The 24539-nt window shown below is 32.0% G+C and overlaps 1 protein-coding gene across 1 annotated transcript; it reads left to right on the top strand.

Moving 5' to 3' along the window:
• LOC106397274 (transcription initiation factor IIF subunit beta) lies at nucleotides 1-1340 on the top strand. Its single transcript, XM_013837860.3, has 4 exons — nucleotides 1-329; nucleotides 435-674; nucleotides 752-826; nucleotides 912-1340. The coding sequence occupies exons 1-4, from the start codon at nucleotides 132-134 to the stop codon at nucleotides 1182-1184; spliced, it is 786 nt and encodes a 261-aa protein (XP_013693314.2). The 5' UTR covers nucleotides 1-131; the 3' UTR covers nucleotides 1185-1340.
• The last annotated feature ends 23199 nt before the right edge of the window (nucleotides 1341-24539 follow it).

Raw genomic sequence — 24539 nt, 5'->3', positions numbered from 1 at the left:
CAAAACACGAAGAGTAAAGAAAGAGACATAACAAACAGAGTTTCGATTGAGAACTGAAGAGAAGTAAGTACGAGAAAGAGGAACAAAAGATTCGATTCAGACAAGAAAGAGAAAGTCTTTTCGAGTGGACCATGGAAGATGATCGAAGTAACATTCATGAACTCGATTTGGAAAAATCAGATCGACCTGTTTGGTTGATGAAGAGTCCTGTAGTTGTCGCCAAGGCCTGGGGAAAGCAAGCTCCTTCTTCTTCTTCTTCCTCTTCCTCTGGATTCAATAGCTTGGCCAAGGTTGTTGAATCCGTTGATCCTCTACAAGCCGAGACCGAGGTATTCGACCACATCTTCGGTTCTTGATTCTTAAAGTTGGAATCTTTTAATCCTGATGTGATTTCAAGAACACACTTGTTGTTGATGTTTCCTTGTTATTATTAGTTTTTCATGGAGATGGTTGGTGCTGAGTATGGGAACATGCCAAAGAGCTACGCTTTGAACATGTTTAAAGACTTTGTTCCAATGGGTATCTTCTCCGAAGCCAATCTAGGTGATCCAGCTAGCGAAGGAAAGGTAGAGCACAAGTTCGATATGAAGCCACACGGCGAAGACATTGAAGAGTATGCTAAGCTTTGTCGAGAGAGAACAAGCAAATCCATGGTTAAAAGTAGACAGATACAGGTATTATTCTCAAGTGTTTGTTCTTCTCATTCTCTGGGCCTCTCTTTAACTGTAAGCTAATCAGATAAGCTTGAAAGGTTATTGATAACGACCGTGGAGTACATATGAGGCCCATGCCTGGAATGCTTGGTTTAGTTTCCTCCAATTCAAAGGTAATATTATTACCATTCTACATCTTAGTGTCCTTGCGTGAGACTAGTGTCACCAAGTGTTTGTGTGTTGTGTATGAATGAGCAGGAGAAGAAGAAACCTCCTCCAGTGAAGCAAACAGAGGTGAAGAGGACGAGGAGAGATCGTGGGGAGCTTGAAGCTATAATGTTTAAGCTATTCGAAGGCCAACCAAACTGGACTTTGAAGCAGCTTGTACAGGAGACGGACCAACCAGCTCAGTTCTTGAAAGAGATACTAAACGAGCTGTGCGTTTACAATAAGAGAGGATCGAACCAAGGGACGTATGAGCTTAAACCAGAGTACAAGAAAGCTGGTGAAGATGATACAGGTGGGGAGTAAACTATAGACTACATGTGCCATAGTCACAATGTCTTATAACCACGGAGTTATTTTGATTAAAGGAACTTTAGCCCGAGAAGAGGGGTTGTTACATTTTAATTTGTATTATTGAAGGCAAAAAAGTACAAATTATGAAAGTGATTGTTTTCTTTTAAATGTTGGCTTATTTTGCTATTACAAATTATGAAAATATCACATCTATCTTATTAAAACTCAAGTACAAAATTGGAGTGTTTGGAGACTTGAATAGGACCTTTAAAAATTTAGAGTGTTTGGAAACATGGATTGCAGTCTTTTAAAAAAAAGTATTTTTGTTTAAAAACAAAGATAGTAGTATTAAGAAAAAAAGTAATGGACTTATGTTTTTTTAAAAAATTGAAAGTTATCTAGGCCATTTTTAAAATATACCAAAATGGGTCAATCTAATTCCCTAAAATTTTTTTTTCTAAACTAACCATAAAACAAAATTTAAACTTTATATACATATTTCAAATCAAAATAATAATTCAAATTTGATTTATATCAAAAATTGATTCAAAAATATACATATATTCAAAAATGGATTTTTACTAAACTATTTTTCAATAACCATTATAAAAAAATATTGTCAATATATATAAGAAAAATATAATACAAAGCCCAATTTGAAATACCAACTCAAATTATGGTTTTCATATTTCATATTAAGTTTTAAAAATATAATATATGTAATTATTTATATGATGGTATGTATAAAATACTATTAATTATATGATTACTTATATGATGGTACATATAAAATACGATTAATTATATGATGATAAAATACGATATATAATAATGACTAGGGATGGGCTTTTGGATACCCATACGGGTTTAGTTCTAATTGGTTTGTATTTTGGGTTTTCGGGGTCAAAGATTTCAGCCTTATTAGAATGTTTCTAAATTTTGGTTTGAGTTCGATTTGGATCTTTGCGGGTTTGGTTTGGGTTTGGATAACTAATTTAAATTATTTTTAAAGTCTTAAATCATTATATATTTTAAATTTCTCAAAATGTATAAATAAAATAATATATTACGTATAAATTTGAATAACATATGTCATAATACTTAAGCTTAACATATCAATTGGCTTGATTTAAAATTTTGGATACGAAATCAATAATTATTTTAAGTATTTTTGGTGATTTGAGTATACTTTAACTATTTCAGATATTTACTTTTGACTATCTATATATATTTTCAAGTATTTAAACCAATTTAAAAGTATCATTTTTGATGTTTTATATACGTTAAATCTAAAAATAATTAATATATATAAGTATATAAATTTATTTTTAGATAAATTCGGATACCCAAATACTTCGGTTCGGATCAGATTCGGTTCTCTAAATAACAAAATTTTGAATAATTAGAATATTTAATCAATTTATGTTTGGGTTTGGTACTATATCTTTGGATCGGTATCGGTTATGTTCCTCGGATTCATTTTTCCAAATCCTAATAATTACATGAAAAACAAATATCAACATATTTTTCAAAATATACACCCGCGCGCCTGCGCGGGTCAAAATCTAGTTAATGTTTATACAGCATATTTCAGATACGGCTGGTAAATTCTGCACTACGAGAACATTGAACAGAACAAAAACAAATGTCACCAATGCAAATCTTGAAACCAAAAACAAAAACATAACTAGATTGAGCATGAAAACTTATGTATAAATTTGTGAAAACAGTAATAAATAGTATTAAGTGAAAACAGCTAACGTCATTATATATAATAAAGAGAAGGCTGAAACTAAACGCACACCCTGTCTTTTCCTTGCTCTCTACGCTTCGTGATGATGGTTCACGTTTCAAGCTAGACCTAGACACTCTCGCTTATCGAGCTGTTTTTGTGATCTCGTCTTCGTGTTTATCACTAATTAATCTCCATTTCCTCCTCTTTCCCATCTGTAGACGGGGGGGCTAATAGGCCCAGTCTGATAGTTATTGGCTGAGAACATAGAGCGGGGAAAGTTTTTTTCCATGACGGTGAACCAACTAGGCCGTGTAAGTCAGTCAACGCTCCATGCAGAGTCGCTTTGACCCTGCAAGCAATGCCACTGGAACATTATGAAGTAATCACTGCCAAAAAAAAAGGAATTCGCGAGTTTAGTTTTGTGGTTCCGTTTTACCTCAATGTTGTTGACTTCATCAATCTGTGATGACTTATGCTGATTTAGAGAATGAAGAAGAGACGCCAAGTGACTTTCTTCTTAGAAGGTTGATCCGACTCGTTCTCCTTTCTAGCCAGAGCACAAGTTTCAAACTAGCAATCTGAAAGCAATTTAACAACGTTTAATGATTTTGTACAATACTCCGATAATAATGTGGCAAAAGCATAATGGATAGAAGCAACTAAACAATCAATTTGTAAATCATGTCTGTAACGGCCCGATTCTTAGCCCAAAAATTTCTATAAGAGAATGGGCTTCTCTACGACCCATTTGGCAAAGATCTAGAGTTTCCTTCCCTCTTTCTTATAAAAAAAGATGCAGCCCTCCTTTTTGTCTCATTCAGAAACGGAAGCAAAGCTCTGCAGAGAATTCCCGGAGACCAAAAACCCTAGCCGTCGAGTTCTCTCTCTCTCTCTCTCTTCTCCCTCTCCTCCGCGCCGTCGCTCTCTCTCCTTGCCGTCGCACCCTCTCTCTCTCCTCGCCGGTGCCTTGTGGTGGTGGTGGTGACCGGATCTCAACTTTCTCTTATCCTTGTTTCATATCCAGATCTAGGCTAAGGTGGAGTGTCTTGAACCCATCTTGTTCCCATGTACTGTATACTCCCTTATGTTGGAGTTAGGTTTGATTAAACCCTGTTTGAGAGCTAGGATGATAGAACATGGATATTACTAGGTTGATAGATGAATGGATCATGATGCATAAGAACCCTCATACTGTTAAATGGGACTTGATGAACTGTCTTGTGTTTGTTGTGGTGATGATTGATTGGTAATTGATACTTGTATGTTTGGATGTGTAGTCCCATGAGTGGTTTGTGATTAAAGCTAGGATGCTAGAAAGAAGTGAATGCTATGTTGATAGATGAGAATTGATGGTTAAGGTTGTTGAGTAGAACCTGAGTGTGATGAGTATTGTATGTGACACCGATAACGGGGTGCCATCTAGTGAATGAGTTCAAGTACAAGTCTAAGGGTAAAGAAAGGTAAATGAGAATGAGAATGGATAAGTGAAAGTGAATAAGGATGTGAAAGGATAAGTGAATGTATAAGTCAATAACGTTAAGGTTAAGCATGAGTTTGGGGAATCATATAGAGTCTAGAGGGAGTACGTGGGGTAGTAGTTCTACGCTAGGTATCCATAGGAGCTGTCGTGGAATCCACAAGAATATTGAAACACCCATAGGAGCTGTGGTGGAATCCACAAGAATACGGGGTAGAAGCCTAGTGGGAGCTACCCACGGAGAAAAGAGAAAGACGAGCCAACCGCGAGTGGCGGGATATAAAAACGTGCATTGTAGAGTTCTTAGTTCATGGTCGGGCATCGGGGTGTTAAAGGTGTCATAAGATTGAGTCAGTTTTGTACGTCGAGTCGATTAAGTATGGTTTGATGTGTGTGGCAATGAATGGCATTGGTGTTAAATGATCTCACTCATTGCCACACACGTCAAACCATAGACTTAACCGACTCGACGTACAAGACCGACTCAATCTTATGACACCTTTAACACCCCGATGCCCGACCATGAACTAAGAACTCTACCATGCACATTTTTATATCCCGCCACTCGCGGTTGGCTCGTCTTTCTCTTTTCTCGGTGGGTAGCTCCCACTAGGCTTCTACTCCATATTCTTGTGGATTCCACCACAGCTCCTATGGGTGCTTCCATATTCTTGTGGATTCCACCACAGCTCCTATGGATACCTAGCGTAGAACTACTAACCCACGTACTCCCTCTAGACTCTATATGATTCCCCAAACCCATGCTTAATCTTAACGTTATTCACTTATACATTCACTTATCCTTTCACATCCTTATTCACTTTCACTTATCCATTCTCATTCCACTTTACCTTTCTTTACCCTTAGACTCGTACTTGAACTCATTCATTAGACGCCACCCGTTATCGGTGTCACACACAATACTCATCACACTCAGGTTCTACTCAACAATCTTAACCATCAATTCTCATCTATCAACATAGCATTCACTTCTTTCTAGCATCCTAGATTTAATCACAAACCACTCATGGGACTACACATCCAAACATACAAGTATCAATTACCAATCAATCATCACCACAACAAACACAAGACAGTTCATCAAGTCCCATTTAATAGTATGAGGGTTCTTATGCATCATGATCCATTCATCTATCAACCTAGTAATATCTATGTTCTATCATCCTAGCTCTCAAACAGGGTCTAATCAAACCTAACTCCAACATAAATGAGTATACAGTACATGGGAACAAGATGGGTTCAAGACACTCCACCTTAGCCTAGATATGGATCTGGAACAAGGATAAGAGAAAGTTGAGATCCGGTCACCACCACCACCACAAGGCGCCGGCGAGGAGAGAGAGAGAAGAGAGAGAGAGACGGCGCAAGAGAGAGAGAGAGAGAGAGAGAGAGCTCGACGGCTAGGGTTTTCGGTTTCCAGGAATTCTTTGCAGAGCTTCGCTTTCATTTCTGAATGAGATAAAAAGGAGGGCTGCATCTCTTTTTATAGAAAAGGAGGAAGGGAAACCCTAGGTCTTTGCCAAATGGGCCGTAGAGAAGCCCATTCTCTTATGAAAATTTTTGAACCAGGAACCGGGCCGTTAAAGAAGGACTATGGTTGCTGTTCATGTGGTTAGGGAATTTGTGGACAGCAGGTTGTTGAAACGGTGCTGTATCTTCATCTCCTTGTTGTACATGGCCATCGATATCACTCCCTGTCTCGCAAGCCTCTTCTAAATTCATGTACCTTGCTTCGTTTCTCACCGAGTCAAACCTGGAGCCGTTGGTATCACCATCGTTTTCAGCAAAGAGAGTTGGAGAAGGTGAGGAGAGAAGAAGGTGGGTTTAGTGGCTGATTTTAAGAGAACAAGTGAGGGAGATTGTAAAAAGAGTGCGGCGGTAATTTTCTCCGATACTGAATTTTAGGTGTGTTTACGTACAATGGTTTTGATGTAAATTACAAAGAATAAAATACACGGCAAGTTAAAAGTATGTATAAGTGTAAAAGAAGTTAAAAGCTATATTACATGGAAACGGAAGCGGGTACGTAGAATCGGAAGCTTATGAAAGTTCATAAGCGAAATTTTTAAAAAATTAGGAAGCGGGTACGTGTTATATATATATACATATATAAGAATTTTTAAATATCTAGATATAAAAAAATTATGATTTAAATTTATAATAAAGCATTTATTCATTTATAATAATTTTGAAATGATTTCATATTAAAATTGTGAAAATACATATATATAACATATATATAATTAATTGACATAATATATTTGTAATATTATTTATCTTTAATAAAAAAACTTAATGCATAAAGATAAGTTACAATATTAATTTTAGTATTTGTATATTTATATTATATCTATTCAATACCATTAAATTTGGATTTTATATAAATTAAAAATTATAATTTATATTTTTACTGATATAAGACATTGTGTTCTTCTTAAGAACAGAAGCCTGATTCCAAAATGGAATAGTAAGCTTCCAACGTGTTTTTAAAGAAAATATTTTATAAGCGTTTTGGAAGCGAGATTCTGTAAGATTCCACAAGGTTCTGATTCTGATTCCGGTTTCGAAGCGGGAATCAGACGTCTGAATTTGATGTAGGTTAAAAGTATGTCTATGTGTAATATTTTCAAGTTAAAACTTTTAAACAACTGTCACATTTTTTATTGTAACAACTTTATTTGGCGGTCCAGTTTATTTTTTGTACCGTTGGACCAACTATTTTTTCCTTTTTCACTTTGATTTTTCTCCTGTTGGATCAATCAATTTCACGTTGTAATTGCTATAGAAAATTCAATGTCACACTGCAAAAAAGAAAGTTAGATTTTCTTTGCTAAAGAATGACGAAATTGAAAATTTTGATAATTGATGAGAAAATGAAATATAAAACAACTTTGTGATATATGAATAATTGGATATATGATTTAAAATTTTTAAAAGAATAAAAATAACTTATTAGATTGGGTTTGAATTAATAATGTAAAATGATTATATCCGAATACATGTAAAAAGGTATAATTTTTGCTTACCTCTTTAATAAAATCTAATTTGGTTATTTTGACTCTGAAAAACTATATATATGATATTGTAGTTTATGGATAGTTGTTACCTCATGTGCATGAGACTAAATAAAACAATAATTAAGTTAAGATATTCGCCTTATGTAGATAATATTTTTAACCTATTATTATTTATTTTATGTTTTACATATTATAAAATAACAAAATAATAAATATATATTAAATAATTTAACATTAATCTATTATGTATATAATTAAGAAGGTGTGAACACATAAACAAAACAATAACTCTTGTTTAATTACATTTATTAATTAAATCCAAACAATCACTTTTTCTATTTTATATTGTATATAATTATATTTAAATGATATTAATATACATAATATATTTAAACGTGGGTTCTGATTCCATCAAATCCAAATATTTTCCCTACACAATCGGTTTATACTAATGTGGATTATATGTTTTGGAAAGTTCCGCAACCAGGGAATTATCATCAGTTTTCATAAATTCTATGATATATTTGGAAAGAGCGGAACAATAAAGTATTCACATTGACCCATGAGTTACTATTGATTGACCAGAAACATAATCAACCTTATGGTATGAGGCACACGACAAAATGTCCCAAGATCCAGTTCGGCATCGAGCGGTGGGGACAGAAACAACACCACATATATCAGGTCGTTAGTGCTTCACGGATGGATCATGGAAACAAAAGAAAAAAAATCCAGGTCTTGGATGGTATAACATTTTGGAAGGTTTGATGGACTAATGGGGCGAAGAATAAGCGAGCTAGCCTTTCTACCCTTCATTCGGAAATTGAAGCCCTTATTTTGGTAACTGAATGTATGAGGAGTTTACAGCAGTTTCATGTAACGTTTGCAACAAATTATTCTCAATTGGTGAAGATGGTTTCAAAACCTGAAAAATGACATGTGATTGGCATCATATTTGGAAGATATCAAGCGTCTAAAAGAGAGTTTCAATTACTCGGATCTCCTCCATGTACCAAGACCATAAAACAAAAAAAGCGGTCAGCCTGGCACGGAGTGTTCAGATCCGACTGTCGTTCATCGTCCACATGAATACAGAGCCTCAGTTTGGTTAGCAAAGTCTTAGTTGAGTCTGTAATTTTGATGACAATTTTTTTTTAAACCATTGATATTAGAATTTTCAAAGCGAGACTTTTACTAGCTTTAATAATTTATAATCCTTTTTAAAATTCAATGAAAATTTTGAAATTAAAATATTTAGTTCTCAATACTTTCAATGAAAATTTCAAAACTACAATATTATGTATTTTTATATGTTATATAGTTTAATTTAAACAAAGATATATATATATATATATATATATATATATATATATATTAATCTGATAATCTATTAAATGACACTTTCTACTTGTATAGTTTTATGTTCATTTGTATTTTGTTATAAGAAAAAAGTAAACGATTCATCACAAAAAATTTTGTCAAATTTTTTAATAGTTTTATTAATTTATAGTCGTTTTTAAAAATTCAAAATATAACATATACGAAAAAGCTAATTTTTATTCTATGATTAATGTTATTCTTCAATTTATTTTCCAATATAAAATTTAAAAAATGGTATAGGATACCCAAATTGTTATTAAATCTATTATTTAAAACAATTAATTGTCATATATATCTTAATCACATTAGGTAATTCAGTAGTTTATATTTAAAGTAAGAAGAAATATTTTTTACATTAATATTAATTTTATGGTTATTTTAATGAGAACTATAGTATATATTTAGATTGACCAACCTATTTTTCTAAATAATCTAAGAATCATTATGGTGATGATAAGTGACATATCTCAAATGTTGTAATATTTTAAATAATATATAAAGGATTATATGTCAATTTATACAGATATCAGTGTATTTACATTAATTCTTATGACAAAATAAGAGTCATCCTTTGCAAATTCTATTGTGTGACACATGCTTAACTTTGATATACTAAATGTGTTGAAACATTTTTGGGAATTCGAAACATTACATTTAGTATATCACAGTTAAGCATGTGTGACACCAGTAAATCACAGTATTACTAAATGTAATACTAAATGTAAAATTCAACATGAGATGTTTCAACACCAGAAAATCTAAGTTTCGAATTCCCAAAAATGTATATTATGACAAAACTTAGATTTTCTGGTGTTGAAACATCTCATGTTGAATTTTTTTATTAATCTAAATAATTCATATTTTGAAGGATTCGAAACTTAGATTTTCTAGTATAAAAAATTTAATAAACTTTAAATTACTGGACTAAATTACCTTCAACAAAGTAAGTCATGTTTGTTTATAACGACAAATAACAAATTCATGTGGCGGTTTGGTTGGATATAAACATGTAACGAACACGAAGTCTTGTCTAAAGAGACGAGACGTCAATGTGTCTTCCACTGCTTGAACATAAGCGTGATCGTTTTGAAAACGATGTTTCTTGATTTTCTTGTGTATATAAACTGCGTGTGGTTGATTCTCTCTGTGTCTCTGAAGATTCCAAGTTGTGACATTTGAGCCGTAGAATGGGATGATGAACATTAATGATAGAGACAACAATATAGATGGTCATGTACTTCCGCCCTTTTTGTTTGTGGCAGACACACTAATCTTGTTTGTATTTTTTTTTTGAACTGAACTAATCTTGTTTATATTGTTATTCTCATTCTATCGTTACATTGATTTATTTCAAACTTCTGATAATTTAGAATAGGTCAATTTGGCCATATAACCACACGAAAAGCATAATTCACGTACTAGCCATTTACCCTACCAGACATATACACGCCGTCAAATGTACATATTAATATTGTAATACCTCTTGCATCAACTGGTGCAACCCGCTAAAAAAATTAAAAAAAAATAATTATTACCCAAAAGTAAATCGGGGTTACCGTCGATGGTTTGCTCCATCTCCTCGAGCCCACCGTTTTGTTCCAGATCGTCGCCAGCGTCGGTTTGTCAGCCTTCTCTGAGTTTACTCCTTCTGAAATCCTCCACCGGCACCATCGTCCCCAATTCCGAAATTGATTGTGAAAAGACGTCGTTACAGATCCAAGCGGTGAGAAGGAACACCATTGTCTCCATCGGTGCTTCGTCTCAAACTTCTGCTTCGTCGTTACAGTACTTTTCTTTTGTCTTTGTGAATTATCTAAAGTTGATCGGGGAAGATGAATAATTTTTGTTGTTGTGTTCTATTCTATATGCATATAAAATAGAATGTAAAACAATCCGTATTTTATTTTTTATTGTGCGATACATTATGTTACTATACTATTTAAGCAAGTTTCATTCCATTTGATGGTTACTAAAAAGATAAGTATTTTGAGTTCGAATGGTAACAGCGGAATTGATAATATAAGCGGGATGGAATTTAAGTGCGGTACAGTGCAACAGCGGTTCATGCGGTTTTGATAGAAAAAGTAGTGCAGTTTTGATAAAAAAAATAATATGAAATAAATATACTAATATAATTAAAAACTATTTTTTTGTTTAGTGATTATGTTATAATATTTTTAATATATTTCAAATCCCAAATATTAAAATTTATTTGAAATACTTTTTAAAAAAAAATTATAATTCCAAATAGTATAATTTCTATTTTATAATATGTTTTTGACTAAAAGTAATTATTGTAGTTTATAAAAATGATTGTAAGTTTTTTCTTCTAAAAAGACAAATTCGTAAAATTATTTGTGAGAGCTATTAGAAACTTAAATTAAATAAAATATGTATCATACAATTATTTTTAATATATAAAATGTTAAAATGAGACCTAATAAAATGAATCCAAAAATATATAAGGAATATCCAAACACTTATGTCTGACTTTCAATTAGGTTCAAAGTATTTTTGATATGTTGCATTATATTGTAAACTGATGCGGTTGAGTTTCTTATTTGTTTAGAAATATAGTTTTAGAAATATAGTTTGTAATTTTCTTAAGTTATCACTATTATTACTTGTTTTTGAACTTGTAAAAATTGTATTATGATCATTAAATAATATTATGTACTTTTTATATTTTAACATTTGGATTTAGGATTTGTATTTGGGTTTGGGTTTAGTAATTAGAGTTAAGGTTTAGTATTTAGAAGGTGGGAGTATGGTTAGGGTTAGCATTAACTTCTTCCATGCAATCATAGATATTTCATAATTTCACCAATATGTATTATGTTATTTATCTTGTTCCATTTTATTTGAGTTTAGGGTTTATATTTGGGTTTAGGATTTATATTTGGATAAAGGTTTAGTGATTAAAGTTTAGGATTTAGTATTAAGAAAGTGAAGGAGTATGGTTGGGGTCACAACAATAACTTCTTCTATACAATTATAGATATTTTATAATTTCACAAATATGTACTATGTTATTTATTTTGTTCAATTCTATTTGGATTTTGTGCTTATATTTGCAGTTATGGTTTATATTTGGGTTTATGGTTTAGATTTTGGTTTAGGGTTTACTGATTAGAGTTTAGGGTTTAGTATAGAAGTTGGGTGGGATCTTCCATGCAATTATAGATATTTTATAATTTCACAAATATGTATTATGTTATTTATTTTGTTCAATTCTATTTGGATTTTGTGCTTATATTTGGAGTTATGGTTTATATTTAGGTTTATGGTTTAGATTTGGTTTAGGGTTTACTGACCAGAGTTTAGGATTTAGTATAGAGGTTGGTCGGGATTGGAATAAGGTTTAGTATCTAAGGATTGAGTTTGAAATATGTTTATATTTAAAGGTTGTTGATAAAGTTATAATTTTATACTATTTTGGTGATATAGAATAGAACACTCAGTGGATATGTTTGTGGTCAATAAAAATATACGTGAATGACTCTTTTTTTTACTGGCTACGTTATTTTTTCCACATTTTTACCTGGTACCTGCAGAAATAAAGGATAAACCGGATACTTTATGATATAAATGTTAGATACTACATTATGTCAAAATCAATGATATTTACCTAATTTGTGTTTAAAATATTGCTATTTGGAAAATAAGCCGTTTAGAATAGGTACAAAGAACTACATCTCATTTTATTCGATATGGAGTAAATAATTTTTCCGTTCATTTTATTCGATATGGAATAGAATGATATCGATGTATTCAATCAATTTCATAAAATATTTACTATTTAATTTCAATAAAATAGAATGACTACTTCATCAATTCTACTTCTACATAATAAAATAAATAAAAATTTCTAAAAATATTTTACTATAATTTTTATGAGAAATGAATAAAATGATTTTTTTGTTGAATAAGTTGATGAATAATTTGATTAATAATAGTTTTTTGTTTTCGATAAATTTGTACACATCTCAACAAATTTAAAAGAATTTGGTTTATTAAGGGATTATAATACTAAATGATAAACATGTGATTATTCCAATTTTTTGGATATTTTCAGCATCAACAAATCGCTAATCTATTCTTTAAAACTTCTAATACATCAGATGTATCGATAGATTATAGGCTAATATTGTATCATAACATCACATTTATGGGACGAATACAGTGGAAAACGCATGCAAATTTAAGGAATTATCATTGGTATACTTTTAAGTGTTAGGAAGATAGAAATGAAGAAAACAAGCGGTAGAAATGAAATACATATATAGAACATGAAGATATGTAGCACAAAAGCGTGACTAGATAAAATAAAGAGATAAAATGATCATGATAAAGGTGGAAACTATAATCCACTGATGGAAAATTTGGTGTTGTTGAGAAGACTATATAATTTAAATCATGACAATAATATCAGTAGTTTAGTCATTTCGGAATATCTGTATTATGCAAACCCACAAAATTTCATGTCAAGTAAACTGGATTTTTCCAACTAATCTATGCATGCATGCCAAACAAAAGCAATTTTTTATTTACTCAAAACAAAAGCAATTGCGATGAATAAAAAAAAAACAAGAAAATAGAAAAGTCAGTATATGTTTTGGACATTGAGAACGATCTCGCATCCAAAAAAAGGCCAACCCACAAAATAGTTGCAGAACACCCCAATCCCTAATGGGAAGGAAAAAAAAACACAACTTCTCCAATTTTTCAAGATAATTGAATGAGTTATTTTATTGATTTAACTAACAGAACAAGTTTTTGGAGTAATCATTAGTAACAAACATAAAGAAAAGTTGAGTTGAAATAGTATGGCCTCGTAGTATGGGTTTGAAATGTAACATAAGAAATCATTGCAATACAGTTCTACTATATAAATGCATATGTATGTAATTGTGAGACAATGTATCTCCAATCATAACCTTTGTTACTCCCTCCGTTTTTTAATATAAGTCGTTTTAGAATTGTGCACATAGATTAAGAAATCATTAATTTTTTTCTATTTCCTAAACAAAAACATCATTAATTATTTACCTAACCACAAATCAACCAATAACAAAATAGAAGGTATATTATCATTGGTCATATAACATTAAGTGCTAATAAATTTTACATAGAAAACTGAAAACGTCATATAATTTGGAACATAAAAATTTCTCTAAAACGACTTATATAAAAAAACGGAGGGAGTATTATTTACTGTGGTTCCTTGCAGATCTGTCACTATTTGAAGCCTATGTATGTAATTGTGAGACAATGTATCGGCTTTATTATTGTAAAAGCATGTGAATTTATTGGTCTTATATAAACTTATTTGTGTTAAGTGTTTTTTTAAACATTGGATAACACATTATATCATCATATAGTTTTTAGTTCTATTAGATATGATGATCAACTATCTGTAACATATGCGATATTAATGTAGAAAAAAAAACATATGCGATATTGATGAACAGTTCCACGGGTAAAGATTCCACGATTAAGTTCTCTCCAAAACACTTGGATCGGCTGACAGTTGTTCTGCATGTACGACATCCTCGATGGAGAAGCTTTCTCCACGACATAGGACCACAATGAACGGCTATGTGTACAGTACTTTAGAACTTCCGATAAGCGTCGCATCCTACGATCTCCAAGATATTGCATAGTATGGAATTCAAACTCTAGACATAAATGTAAAAGTATTTAAACTTTAACCAATAGGCTATGGTACTTCCACACTTATTTTGTGTTAAGTGTTAACACTGTTAACCGATTGCTAAATAAATATATTATTGGTCATTTTCAAAGTTGAAAATTTCAGTAATTTTGGATCCATAATTTTGGAATTTTCACATTTATTTCTCAAAATTTGATAGGTATATATACCGTTTGTAGTATTATAAATATATTTCCAATATTATAATGACATTTATAGCAACTCTAAGAATGATTAACAAGTGTATTGAAGCCAGGGGCGAAGCTAGGAATTTTATATAGTGGGTGCGCTATTAATTAAAAAAAGAAAATAAGGCATAAGGAGGGTTTGAATATGAATTAATTGGGGGGGGGGGGGGGGCACAACTTAAGTTTTACCATATGATCTACCGAATTCTTAATGTTTTGCCTCACAAATTTTAAATGATAAATATTATCACGGTGCACATGCACACATAGTACATAAGGTGGCTTCGCCCCTGATTGAAGCTTCCACATGTTTTTCAAAACTTTGACATGTTTTGAGAAATTTATGTCTTTCATTATCTGAAATCAAATTTTTATATCGTAAAATCTAAATCTAAATTTTAATTATAAAATCATAAATTGTATTTAAACTTCGGAGTTTATAATGTTCAAAAAAAAACTTCGGAGTTTATTTTTCAATGAGTTCCATGAAAGAGCCTTTTTGCACTGAAATTTTGGAAGTTATATATATATATATATATATATATATATATATCTTAAGAATCTTTCTAAAAAGAAATTCATAATTTAAAGGATCTAATCCATAAAATGTCACGAAAATTTAGGGGTTAAGAGACCAATATTTTATTGGACTTGGTCCAAATGGACCAAATCTAGAGCTGTTCGCATATAAATAAACTGATATATGCACTTGAAAAAGCGTAAAAATCATAGAAGAGAATAAAGATATTTGTTTTGAGAAAAAAATGTTCAACAATATTAAAGAAAATAAAATGTAATTTTAGAGAGGGTTTCAAAGGAGATCATTTCACTCGGTTTATCTAATATAAAAACATACGGCATGTTGATTAGTTGACAAACTCATTAGGTTGGCTCTGTTTTTTCTAAGCAACCTCTCTTTTTGTACTAAGGTTGAAAACAATTCTGCTTTAGTTATTTCTTTTGCAAGAACTTAAAATCACTTCGATTCCAATCCAACGGCAACGTATAAACGCTTAGGCTTGAATTATTATTTTTGCAAGAACTTGAAAACAATAATACTATTAAAAGGGAAGAAGTTTTAATAAATCTACTTAAAAAAGTTGTTTGGACTCTTTCCTTTTTTATTTTCTTGGACTTTTTATATATATTATAACAATATGTGACAAGATATTTTACCTATATATAAGGGATTTTTACTCTAACTATCAAACTGGATACATTATTATTTATTCTTAACCATTTAAATCATCGATTGCTAAACCACCCTACCCAAACAAAATAAATTACATGAACCAAAACCAAAGCACAACCTATTATAACATAACTTTATCAAAATATTCATTCCCCCACTTATAAAAACATCGAAATATTCATTTCACCCACAAGGAGCATAGTACCATCGACTACACAATTAATTTCTAACACAGATAAACCCCAAATTAATAAGACCAAAAATTTAAACATAATTAAATTGAGACCCACATTAAATTTAAAATAGAATAAAACCCAAATACTTAAGAACATAACTTACAAAAATATATGTGAATAAAACATTTTTTAAAAATCTAACTTTTAATAATGGAACATATTTTTCTGATACTCTTATAAAATAGTAAATTGTAGTTTAGATTTACATTATAGATACTTTTATATAAAAAAAATTGAAAATATTCTAATACTTGGTTTTATAATTGGTAGTTTGATTGTTAATAGACATACAATTAAATGTAACATAAATCGTTACTAATAACACTATATCTATTACAGTTTCAAATTGCTATACTATTTTTACACACAAATGAATCTTCAAACAAATTTCGAACAAACTTCAAAAACGCAAACGCGTGATCTAATTTCATACAAATTAATTGTGCTTACGCAAATGACCTATATATTAGTGATATAATCTTCAAAATTATATGATTCAAACCCTAAATTTCATAATTATGAAATGCAAAACAAAATCAAATCCGCGCTTTCAAGCGCGGGTCAAAATCTAGTTCTGCTTTAATATTTTTTTCGCCAGTTAGTTTGCTTATTTTCGAAGATTGATACGTTTGGATCGCCATAGTCCATAGTTTGTCGATTGCAATTGCTTTATTCTTGTAACAAGAAAAAAAAAATACTTGTTTCTGTTAATAAACGTATTGAAATTATACGTTAGTGGTTAAAGTGACATTAGTCTTATAAAATGATGAAGGGTCATATACTTGTCAGTGTTGTCGCACGTCAATGTGTCTGCTTACTGACATCCACTTATCATCATCACGATTCACAAACGAATCTTTTTTTTTTTTTGGCTCAACTTCAACTTTCATTAACCAATATAGAGTTTACAATGATATTGACCTAAATAGATTTCAACCACAAAGACAACAAAGCGATCTAGTACCACCTAGGAACACATCGATGGATCCTACGCTACCCAATCATACATTGTTGTACTCTTTGACCACAAACGAGAACGAGTTCATTCCACGACTCGAAATGAACCGTCCCTTACACCACACTAATTCTACCACTATAAACAAGAATGCAAAGCTGGCCCTAAGCTATCTTAGATCTCCAAGTATCCTATCAGAGAAACTCATATTGAAGCCCGGAGCTGTTGGTACCGTGGGATTTGAGTGGAGCGCAAGACCAACTGCATCAACACCAAACTGGCGCAACTTCTTAGACAAGGCAATCAGAGTCCTAAGAGCTTAGACTTTGCATCTTGCAAAGGATCCGGAGTTCGTTGCCAATAGTTTCGAGAGATAGGACATCAACCTGTGGCATCTGGTTGTCATTCAAGACATTCTCTTAGCTACAAGCTTTTGGGCTCCGCAAAATTAGAGTGAAAACCATGGCCCATAAGCAACAACACCGGAGTGCATTGTCCCGACTGAACACTCATCCAAAGGAGATCCCTGTCTCTGAACTTGAGGCACAAAAGAGAACTGCGGATCAAAATTCGGACCTTGGCGACAGCCGTATCATCATTTCAGCAGAGTCCACAAGACAAAAAGTGTAAAGCTCAACCACCAGTTAGCGCAAAGGCCAAAACCGGCGCTGGGATGTTGGGACTTCACCATATGGGTTGTCATACTCTACACCTCCGGTTGACAACTCCTGAGATGTAAGAGCTTGCCATATGTTATCGCCGAGAACCGGCAACTAAAGCTCATGTCTTCCAAAACACCCTAAGGTGAATATAGGCTTGAAAAACGCACTGGGAAAAGGAAGCTCTCTCCTGCTGGTTTGCCAACACCGTGGTTTTATAGCAAGGAGTAAAATGATGATACCGTGACCGGAGGAAACCAGAGATGGTGAATCAATCTTCAGAACAGGATCGAGCCATAGACGACTCAGACCCCAACTTCAGTCGCTTGAACTGCACGCGCCGTCCTCAGGGGTACGCTGTCAACACACGCCGACCAAACGCTCCTGCACGCGTCTCCATAGGCATGACCAACGGAGACCATCCCGAACAAGGGTCGAGGGAAACATAAATTCCCCATCAGAGCACAAAGCTCTCTAACCGAAGTCCACTCCTACGAAAATCCCTCATCGCTTTAGAAAACGAAAGGTCCTAGGTGGAGGAGGCTCCTGAGCGAGTCACGCGCCGCCGTCGTGAAAGCACCGCCGTGGATCTGAAGGGAAAATAGATCTGGCGAGCCGTCGATCCTAAACGCCGACTCTCTCAACACCCAGTGCTCCAACTACCTCGCCTCTACTCCATATCCGTCGGTCACTGGAGGCCTTGAATCCTCGCGAGCAGATTCCGGCGTTAGGATTCCAGCGAAGACAGAGTAGAGAGCATATCGGAAGGGGAGAAAGAGGTGTATAGGAGAGCAAAGGAAAAAAAAAGAGGAAGGAAGGGAGAGAGGGCCTCCGGCACCGGCAAAAACGCCGCCGAGCCGGAGCGGACGATGATGGAGGCTAGGGTTTCTTCAAGAGGGGTAGAGAGGGTTAAATCAAATATTGAATTTGATTTGCTCTTTGTTTCTCTTCTACAAACGAATCTAACGACCCTCTATCAAATATCAATCAAAACATCGAATGAATATTTTTTTCGTTTGGTTAAAACATGGGATGAATATCTAAACACATAAATCTATCTATCATAAAATGCTCGATTCAGTATATATATCTACTAGGTGTCTCATGTAATCCTGTTATTAAACATGTGATCTCATGCCGGAAAAAAACTAATCTTTTGATTTATAGCAAGCCGTTTTAATCAACTTCGAACGTACAGTAATCAGGTAAGAACTCAAATTCATGATTGAAGAGATTTGATCCCTTAAATTACAATAACCAAACATCATTGAATTGCGTGTACGGTGTACACCAGTAGAGTTGTGGTATGCACAGTCATTAAATGTGTGATTCATTTTCGCATGCCTGTGTCTACGTTCTTCAGATAATATGCTTCCGGTTCGGAACCTTTCTTTCATAATAGTCAGACGTGTTCTATTTTGTGACTTATAACAAGTATATTATCCTGAATAAAATGGCAGTGCTTAGTGTATTGGATAAATTAGCGAGAGAATACAAGATGATAACTTGGTCATTTAAGACTTCAAAAGAATGAATGATCATCTCAAATATCTTAAACTTTTATCGCATTACCCTTTTTTTGAACGACACATCACATTACGTTTATCTTGAAATTTAGGTTAAAAGTTTGTGGATTAAAAATTCAAAAGAGAAGTGAGAAAAGGAGAGGGAGAGAGAGAAGTGAGAAAAGGAGAGGGAGAGGGAGAGGGAGAGGGAGAGGGAGAGGGAGAGGGAGAGGGAGAGGAGAGAGAGAGAGAGAGAGAGAGAGAGAGAGAGAGAGAGAGAGAGAGAGAGAGAGAGAGAGAGAGAGAGAGAGAGAGAGAGAGAGAGAGAGAGAGAGAGAGACAAGAAGATTCGCTCGTGGGCGAGCAAAGATGATAAATAAATGAAGTAAAGTGAGGAAAAAAGGAGACAAAGCAATTAAATATCCCAACTAAGATTGGTCTCCCTCTTCTTCTTCGTCTGTTCGTCATCGCTACTGTCTTGCTGGGTCCTTACCCGACCCGTTTCATAACAATTTACCGGTTGAGAGAGAGACTTGACAAACGTATAAACTTTATAAAAAAGGGTTTATTGTTTTTTTCAAATTAAAAAAGGGATTTGTTTTCTTCTTTTATATACTACTAAACAAGGGATTATCTTCTGTCACAAAGACGGAAGATGCTAATTAAAATACCATCAATTGTATCCTAAATATACTTTGTAAGCACTAGTTCCGGAAATTGGGCAAATTAATAGTGAACCTCGTCTTTTCCTTCAATAATACTCCCTTTTTGTAAAAAAAAAAAGGTGTTTAGTGAATTTCCATAACAAAGTACTTATTTTAATACGAATGAACTTTCCTACAATTTTTAATTTGGCGAAAGTGATCTGTCATATTTAAGAAGAAACTAATTAAATACATGATCCTGCCCTCCACATATTCTTTGCGCAAATTTGAATAATTTGATTAATTAAAGATTTAGAACAGTCAAATGCTACTGTCGCTTTGATAACTACAAAACATCATTTGAAAATGATATAAAACATCATAAAATATACTCCATCAAGCTAATTAGGTTCTAGATCTTATCATAAGCTAGATATAACTAATTAACAAACTATTTTGATGGATTTGATATGTTTTATGATAAAAGTAAATGCTTATCGCCGTATTCAGATTTATTATAGACTGAGTTTAAAACTATTAATAGCAAAAGGATTTTTTTTTTTGTTAGCTTAACTCTTTATATATTAAAAGTAGTAAAAGAATCGCCCTTACCACTTATATATTACTAAAGATTCCTTTAAATTCTCTATGTAAGATCTCTAATATCTTTTTTAGAATTGTTGGTTCTTATCAACTATAAATCATGGAACTGTAAGATATTTATATTTGATCGAGCTAGTTTCGTAAGAGAAATATAATATGCTTTACGGGTCTATAACTTAAAAACAATCCGTCTTAACTATTTATCTATTATTTAAGATTTTCTTAAATTTCTGGTGCGGGATATTTTATCTCTAATACTTCTATACCGTTCATATTGAATACCATTATCTATTTTGATTTGCTAATAAATTGCAATATGTTTGGAAAATATTTCCTCCTGTTTAGTTATTCAAACGTATGTATTTTTTATAACTTTTAAATACACGAATTGGTTTATATTTGGAAGTTGCAGTATAGTCAATGAAGGGATTTTCTTGACAAATGGCATTATGGATACGGTTTAGCATACGTGTGCCACTTGTACGACCAGTTTCATAAAAAAAAAACACTCCTTTCTACGGCTCCGAATGTAACTTCTGATTGGATGGTGCAGGACAAATACTTTGGTTAGTGCGGAGAAGTTTAAATGGGGTTTATGTTCACAAAATGTATACTGCAAGACAATTACAGTTCATCTAAAAAAAACAGTTCAAAACAATATGTGAGTGGTGACCAAAATAATAGATAGTGTGAAACAAATGTTTGAATGGTGATTACAAACTAAAAGATGCGGGAAAATATAAAAATAATGTTTTACTTGACACTATAAATATATTTTACATCTTCTTACATCTTGTACATTCTTCACATTTTCAAAAAGAAAGCCGAATTGGATCTTGAGTATATTTATTGAAGGATGTGTATCAACATTGAAGTTAACACAATATATTTCTTTATTTTTTTGGGTTTCAGAAATATTATTTTAAGGTATGTCATCACTTGACACAAATATTATTAATATACTAGAAAATATAGTATACATATTAATTAAAATAGTAAAAACATATATTTATTACGTTTCCAAAAAGAAAAATAATAGTTACATTTTACAAATTAAATAAATAAGTAACACTAAACTATAAATACCAGATTCTATTTACAATTACTTAAGGCTATATTTATCATTAATAATAATCATATTTAAATGTTAGCATAATTAAATTTGTTAATTAGATAATACACATTTAAAGTTCAATTTATGTTTGCAACAGTATCTTGAACCGCGCCTTCTTTTCTTCTTTTCAAATCAAACTAGTGGTTTGATCAAAAGTCAGTCTCGCTGCTTCCTTTTCTTTTAGTTTTTAATTATTTTATTTATAAAAACAACGTAACTAAATCATTCTAGTGGTGATACTTTTTTACTCCCTCTAAGCGTTACTTCTGTTCCGCCCTTCTCATTCACACCATATGGTTCCGAATGGTAACATCAGATAAAACGGTGTAGGACAAGCGGATTGAATATTGCGGTGCGGTTTGACTACTATAGTTTATATAAGAGAAACACACATTGTGGAACAACTTCAATTCGTCTAAATTAAGCGTTTCAAAACAAAATATAAATAGTGATATATATAATGAATACTGTAACTGCGGGACACATAATTTGTTTATATTTTACAAACTAAAAAATCATTGATACTAATATAATTTAAAATATATATATATATATATATTATTTTAAAAATATTCTATAGCTGAAATATGGAATTTAATATGCTATTAATGAGATTTTGTAGGCAATATCTAATTATTTTTTTTAAATTATAATTGTACTAGTTACCAATGATACTGATATAATTTTGTAAAAATATTTTATATGCTACTATTTAGATTTTATGGTCAATATTTTATTTTATTTTTAAAAATTATAATTGCATTACTATCATAAATTAGGTTCATTTTATAAGTACCGCAAATCATATTCATTTGTTTTCTTGTTCAATATCTCGTGTTTTTGTTGACGTAAAGACTGCCAAAATTGTGCCAGTTATCATTTATATGATCTTGTTGTGAATCCATGGTATAAAATATTAGTGAAGCATTTTTATAATTGATTAGTATTAGCAAATTTTATTAAATTAGTATTACATGTTCATAACCAGTGGCTAGTCCAGTGGCGCTTGAGGAAAATAAAAACTCAATACAGCGAAACTCCAGTTCGATTTCCGTTAGCCACCCGGACTGCTTTAAGTGGTAATAATATGCGGTTGCTGCAAGTCTCGTGGGATTAATCGGTTGACTTCGGTCGTCGGATCCCCACGGTTATAAAAAAAAGAAGTATTACATGTTCATGATCATCTCAGTATTTTCCGAATGAAGAACTTTTAATAAAACTATATGAATTAATAGCTAATTATATTCTTAAACATCTAAATATTTTAAGTATGCACATGTTTCGACCGTTTTACCAAATAAGTCTATCATGTGAATATACTGTCGATCTTTCCAAAAAAGCAAAACAAAAAGAAAGAGAAATATGAAAGCATACAAGCAACCACAAACCTTTCGATGATTCTATTATTATATAAGGATCCAAATATTATGTTTTATATATTTGAGTATTGGAGCTAGAACAAAAGTAATACACATGTATGTAGAAAATACAACTTTATAATAATTGTGGACAAATACAGATAATAATATTGGTGTAAGCGTGTACATAAATATTGAGCGTGTGGCTTTGCCTACGAAACATGAGGTACTGTGGGTCTCACGGTTAGCGAGTGCGCGTGGGGTTCGTCCCCACAAAATTAATTATTTCGGATAAACAATAATAATATTTACAAATATTTATATAAATTTAAAAGTATGTTAAAACGAAATTTAGTACTATGAGACTGTGTTATTCTCCTGGCGAATTACTCATTACTGTATAAGTAATAATTAGTAGCAAAGCCATGCTGCCCAAAATATACGAAAGGAAAGGACAAACTAAAAGTTTAAAACCATTATAATGTCCAAGTATTGAGTGCATATTGAGGGACATACAGTTATAAACCATTGTGTTTTTTTTTCTGTTTAATTTTACCTTTTTAATTTTCAGATATTTTTTGTTTTTGTGGTCAAGATTTTCAGATTAAAAGTTATTTTAGATATTGATAAAAAAAAAGTTATTTTAGATACAATAAAAATTAAGAAGAATAATGATTGTTGCGTTTGGCGTGAGGGTTGTCATGTCAGCTAGAACAGGCAAGAAATAAAAGAATGTGGGAGACAGCCTTTACCTCCTTTACACATTTTTAAGTTCTGTTTTTATTTTCTAAGAAAATAGAATAGTACACAGTTTAAAATCGCGGCCCCTTTGTTTATATGTTTTTTAACATAAAGCTATATGGTTTTATTTAAACACAAGAAAGCTATATGGTTTTGATTTAACAGTGTCAATCATCGAGTTAAAACCTATCAAAGATTCAGAATGTTTTTGTTTATTTTTATTAACATTACAATGACATAAAAAAAAACATTACAATGACATTTTGACTCAGTTTGTCATAATCTCTAACCAGGAATGGGAATACAAATGACCAATGGGTGATTCCGTATGACGTATAATGAAAATTTGGATGTTTTAGACAACAATGAAACTAGCCATTTATATTTTTTTATTGCTTGTTGTTAAACAGTCTATAACTTTATGAAATCAAAAGTGATGGAAATGTTAACTAATCAAATTTGTAAAAACAGTATGTATAGTGTAAAGCTCACTTTTATATTTTGAATTTGTTGCGAATCAACTTCAAATAAAAGCTGGCTTCAGAAAGGGAAAGCGATGATTATAGTGATCTTGATAGTATATACAATAATAAGCTTGACTAGAATTTCGGTTTCAGTGATTAGAGTCTAAAAACCAATATTTGAAGATGATGCTGAAAAGTTTATGATGTATACATATGTTTTTAAGGCCAGTTTTCAAAAAATATATACATATGTGTATAGGAATTATAATATAAAAATCGTTGTGGTCGAATTGGCGGTAATAATATTATGAATCGTCATATCCAACTTTCTGAAAAGTTGTTGATGAAATAGGAAGACCTTGTTC

The sequence above is a fragment of the Brassica napus genome, chromosome A2 (assembly GCF_020379485.1).
Source record: "Brassica napus cultivar Da-Ae chromosome A2, Da-Ae, whole genome shotgun sequence".
Classification (NCBI taxonomy): Eukaryota; Viridiplantae; Streptophyta; class Magnoliopsida; order Brassicales; family Brassicaceae; genus Brassica; species Brassica napus.
Note: the sequence above shows the minus strand (reverse complement) of the source record. Positions and strands in the feature narration are given on the sequence as shown.

Bases quoted from the DNA above. Each gene is read 5' to 3' on its own strand.
- LOC106397274 (XM_013837860.3), top strand. From the start codon at position 132: ATGGAAGATGATCGAAGTAACATTCATGAACTCGATTTGGAAAAATCA. The intron at 330-434 runs GTATTCGACCAC...TGTTATTATTAG, and splicing joins CTCTACAAGCCGAGACCGAG to TTTTTCATGGAGATGGTTGG. The intron at 675-751 runs GTATTATTCTCA...TAAGCTTGAAAG, and splicing joins TTAAAAGTAGACAGATACAG to GTTATTGATAACGACCGTGG.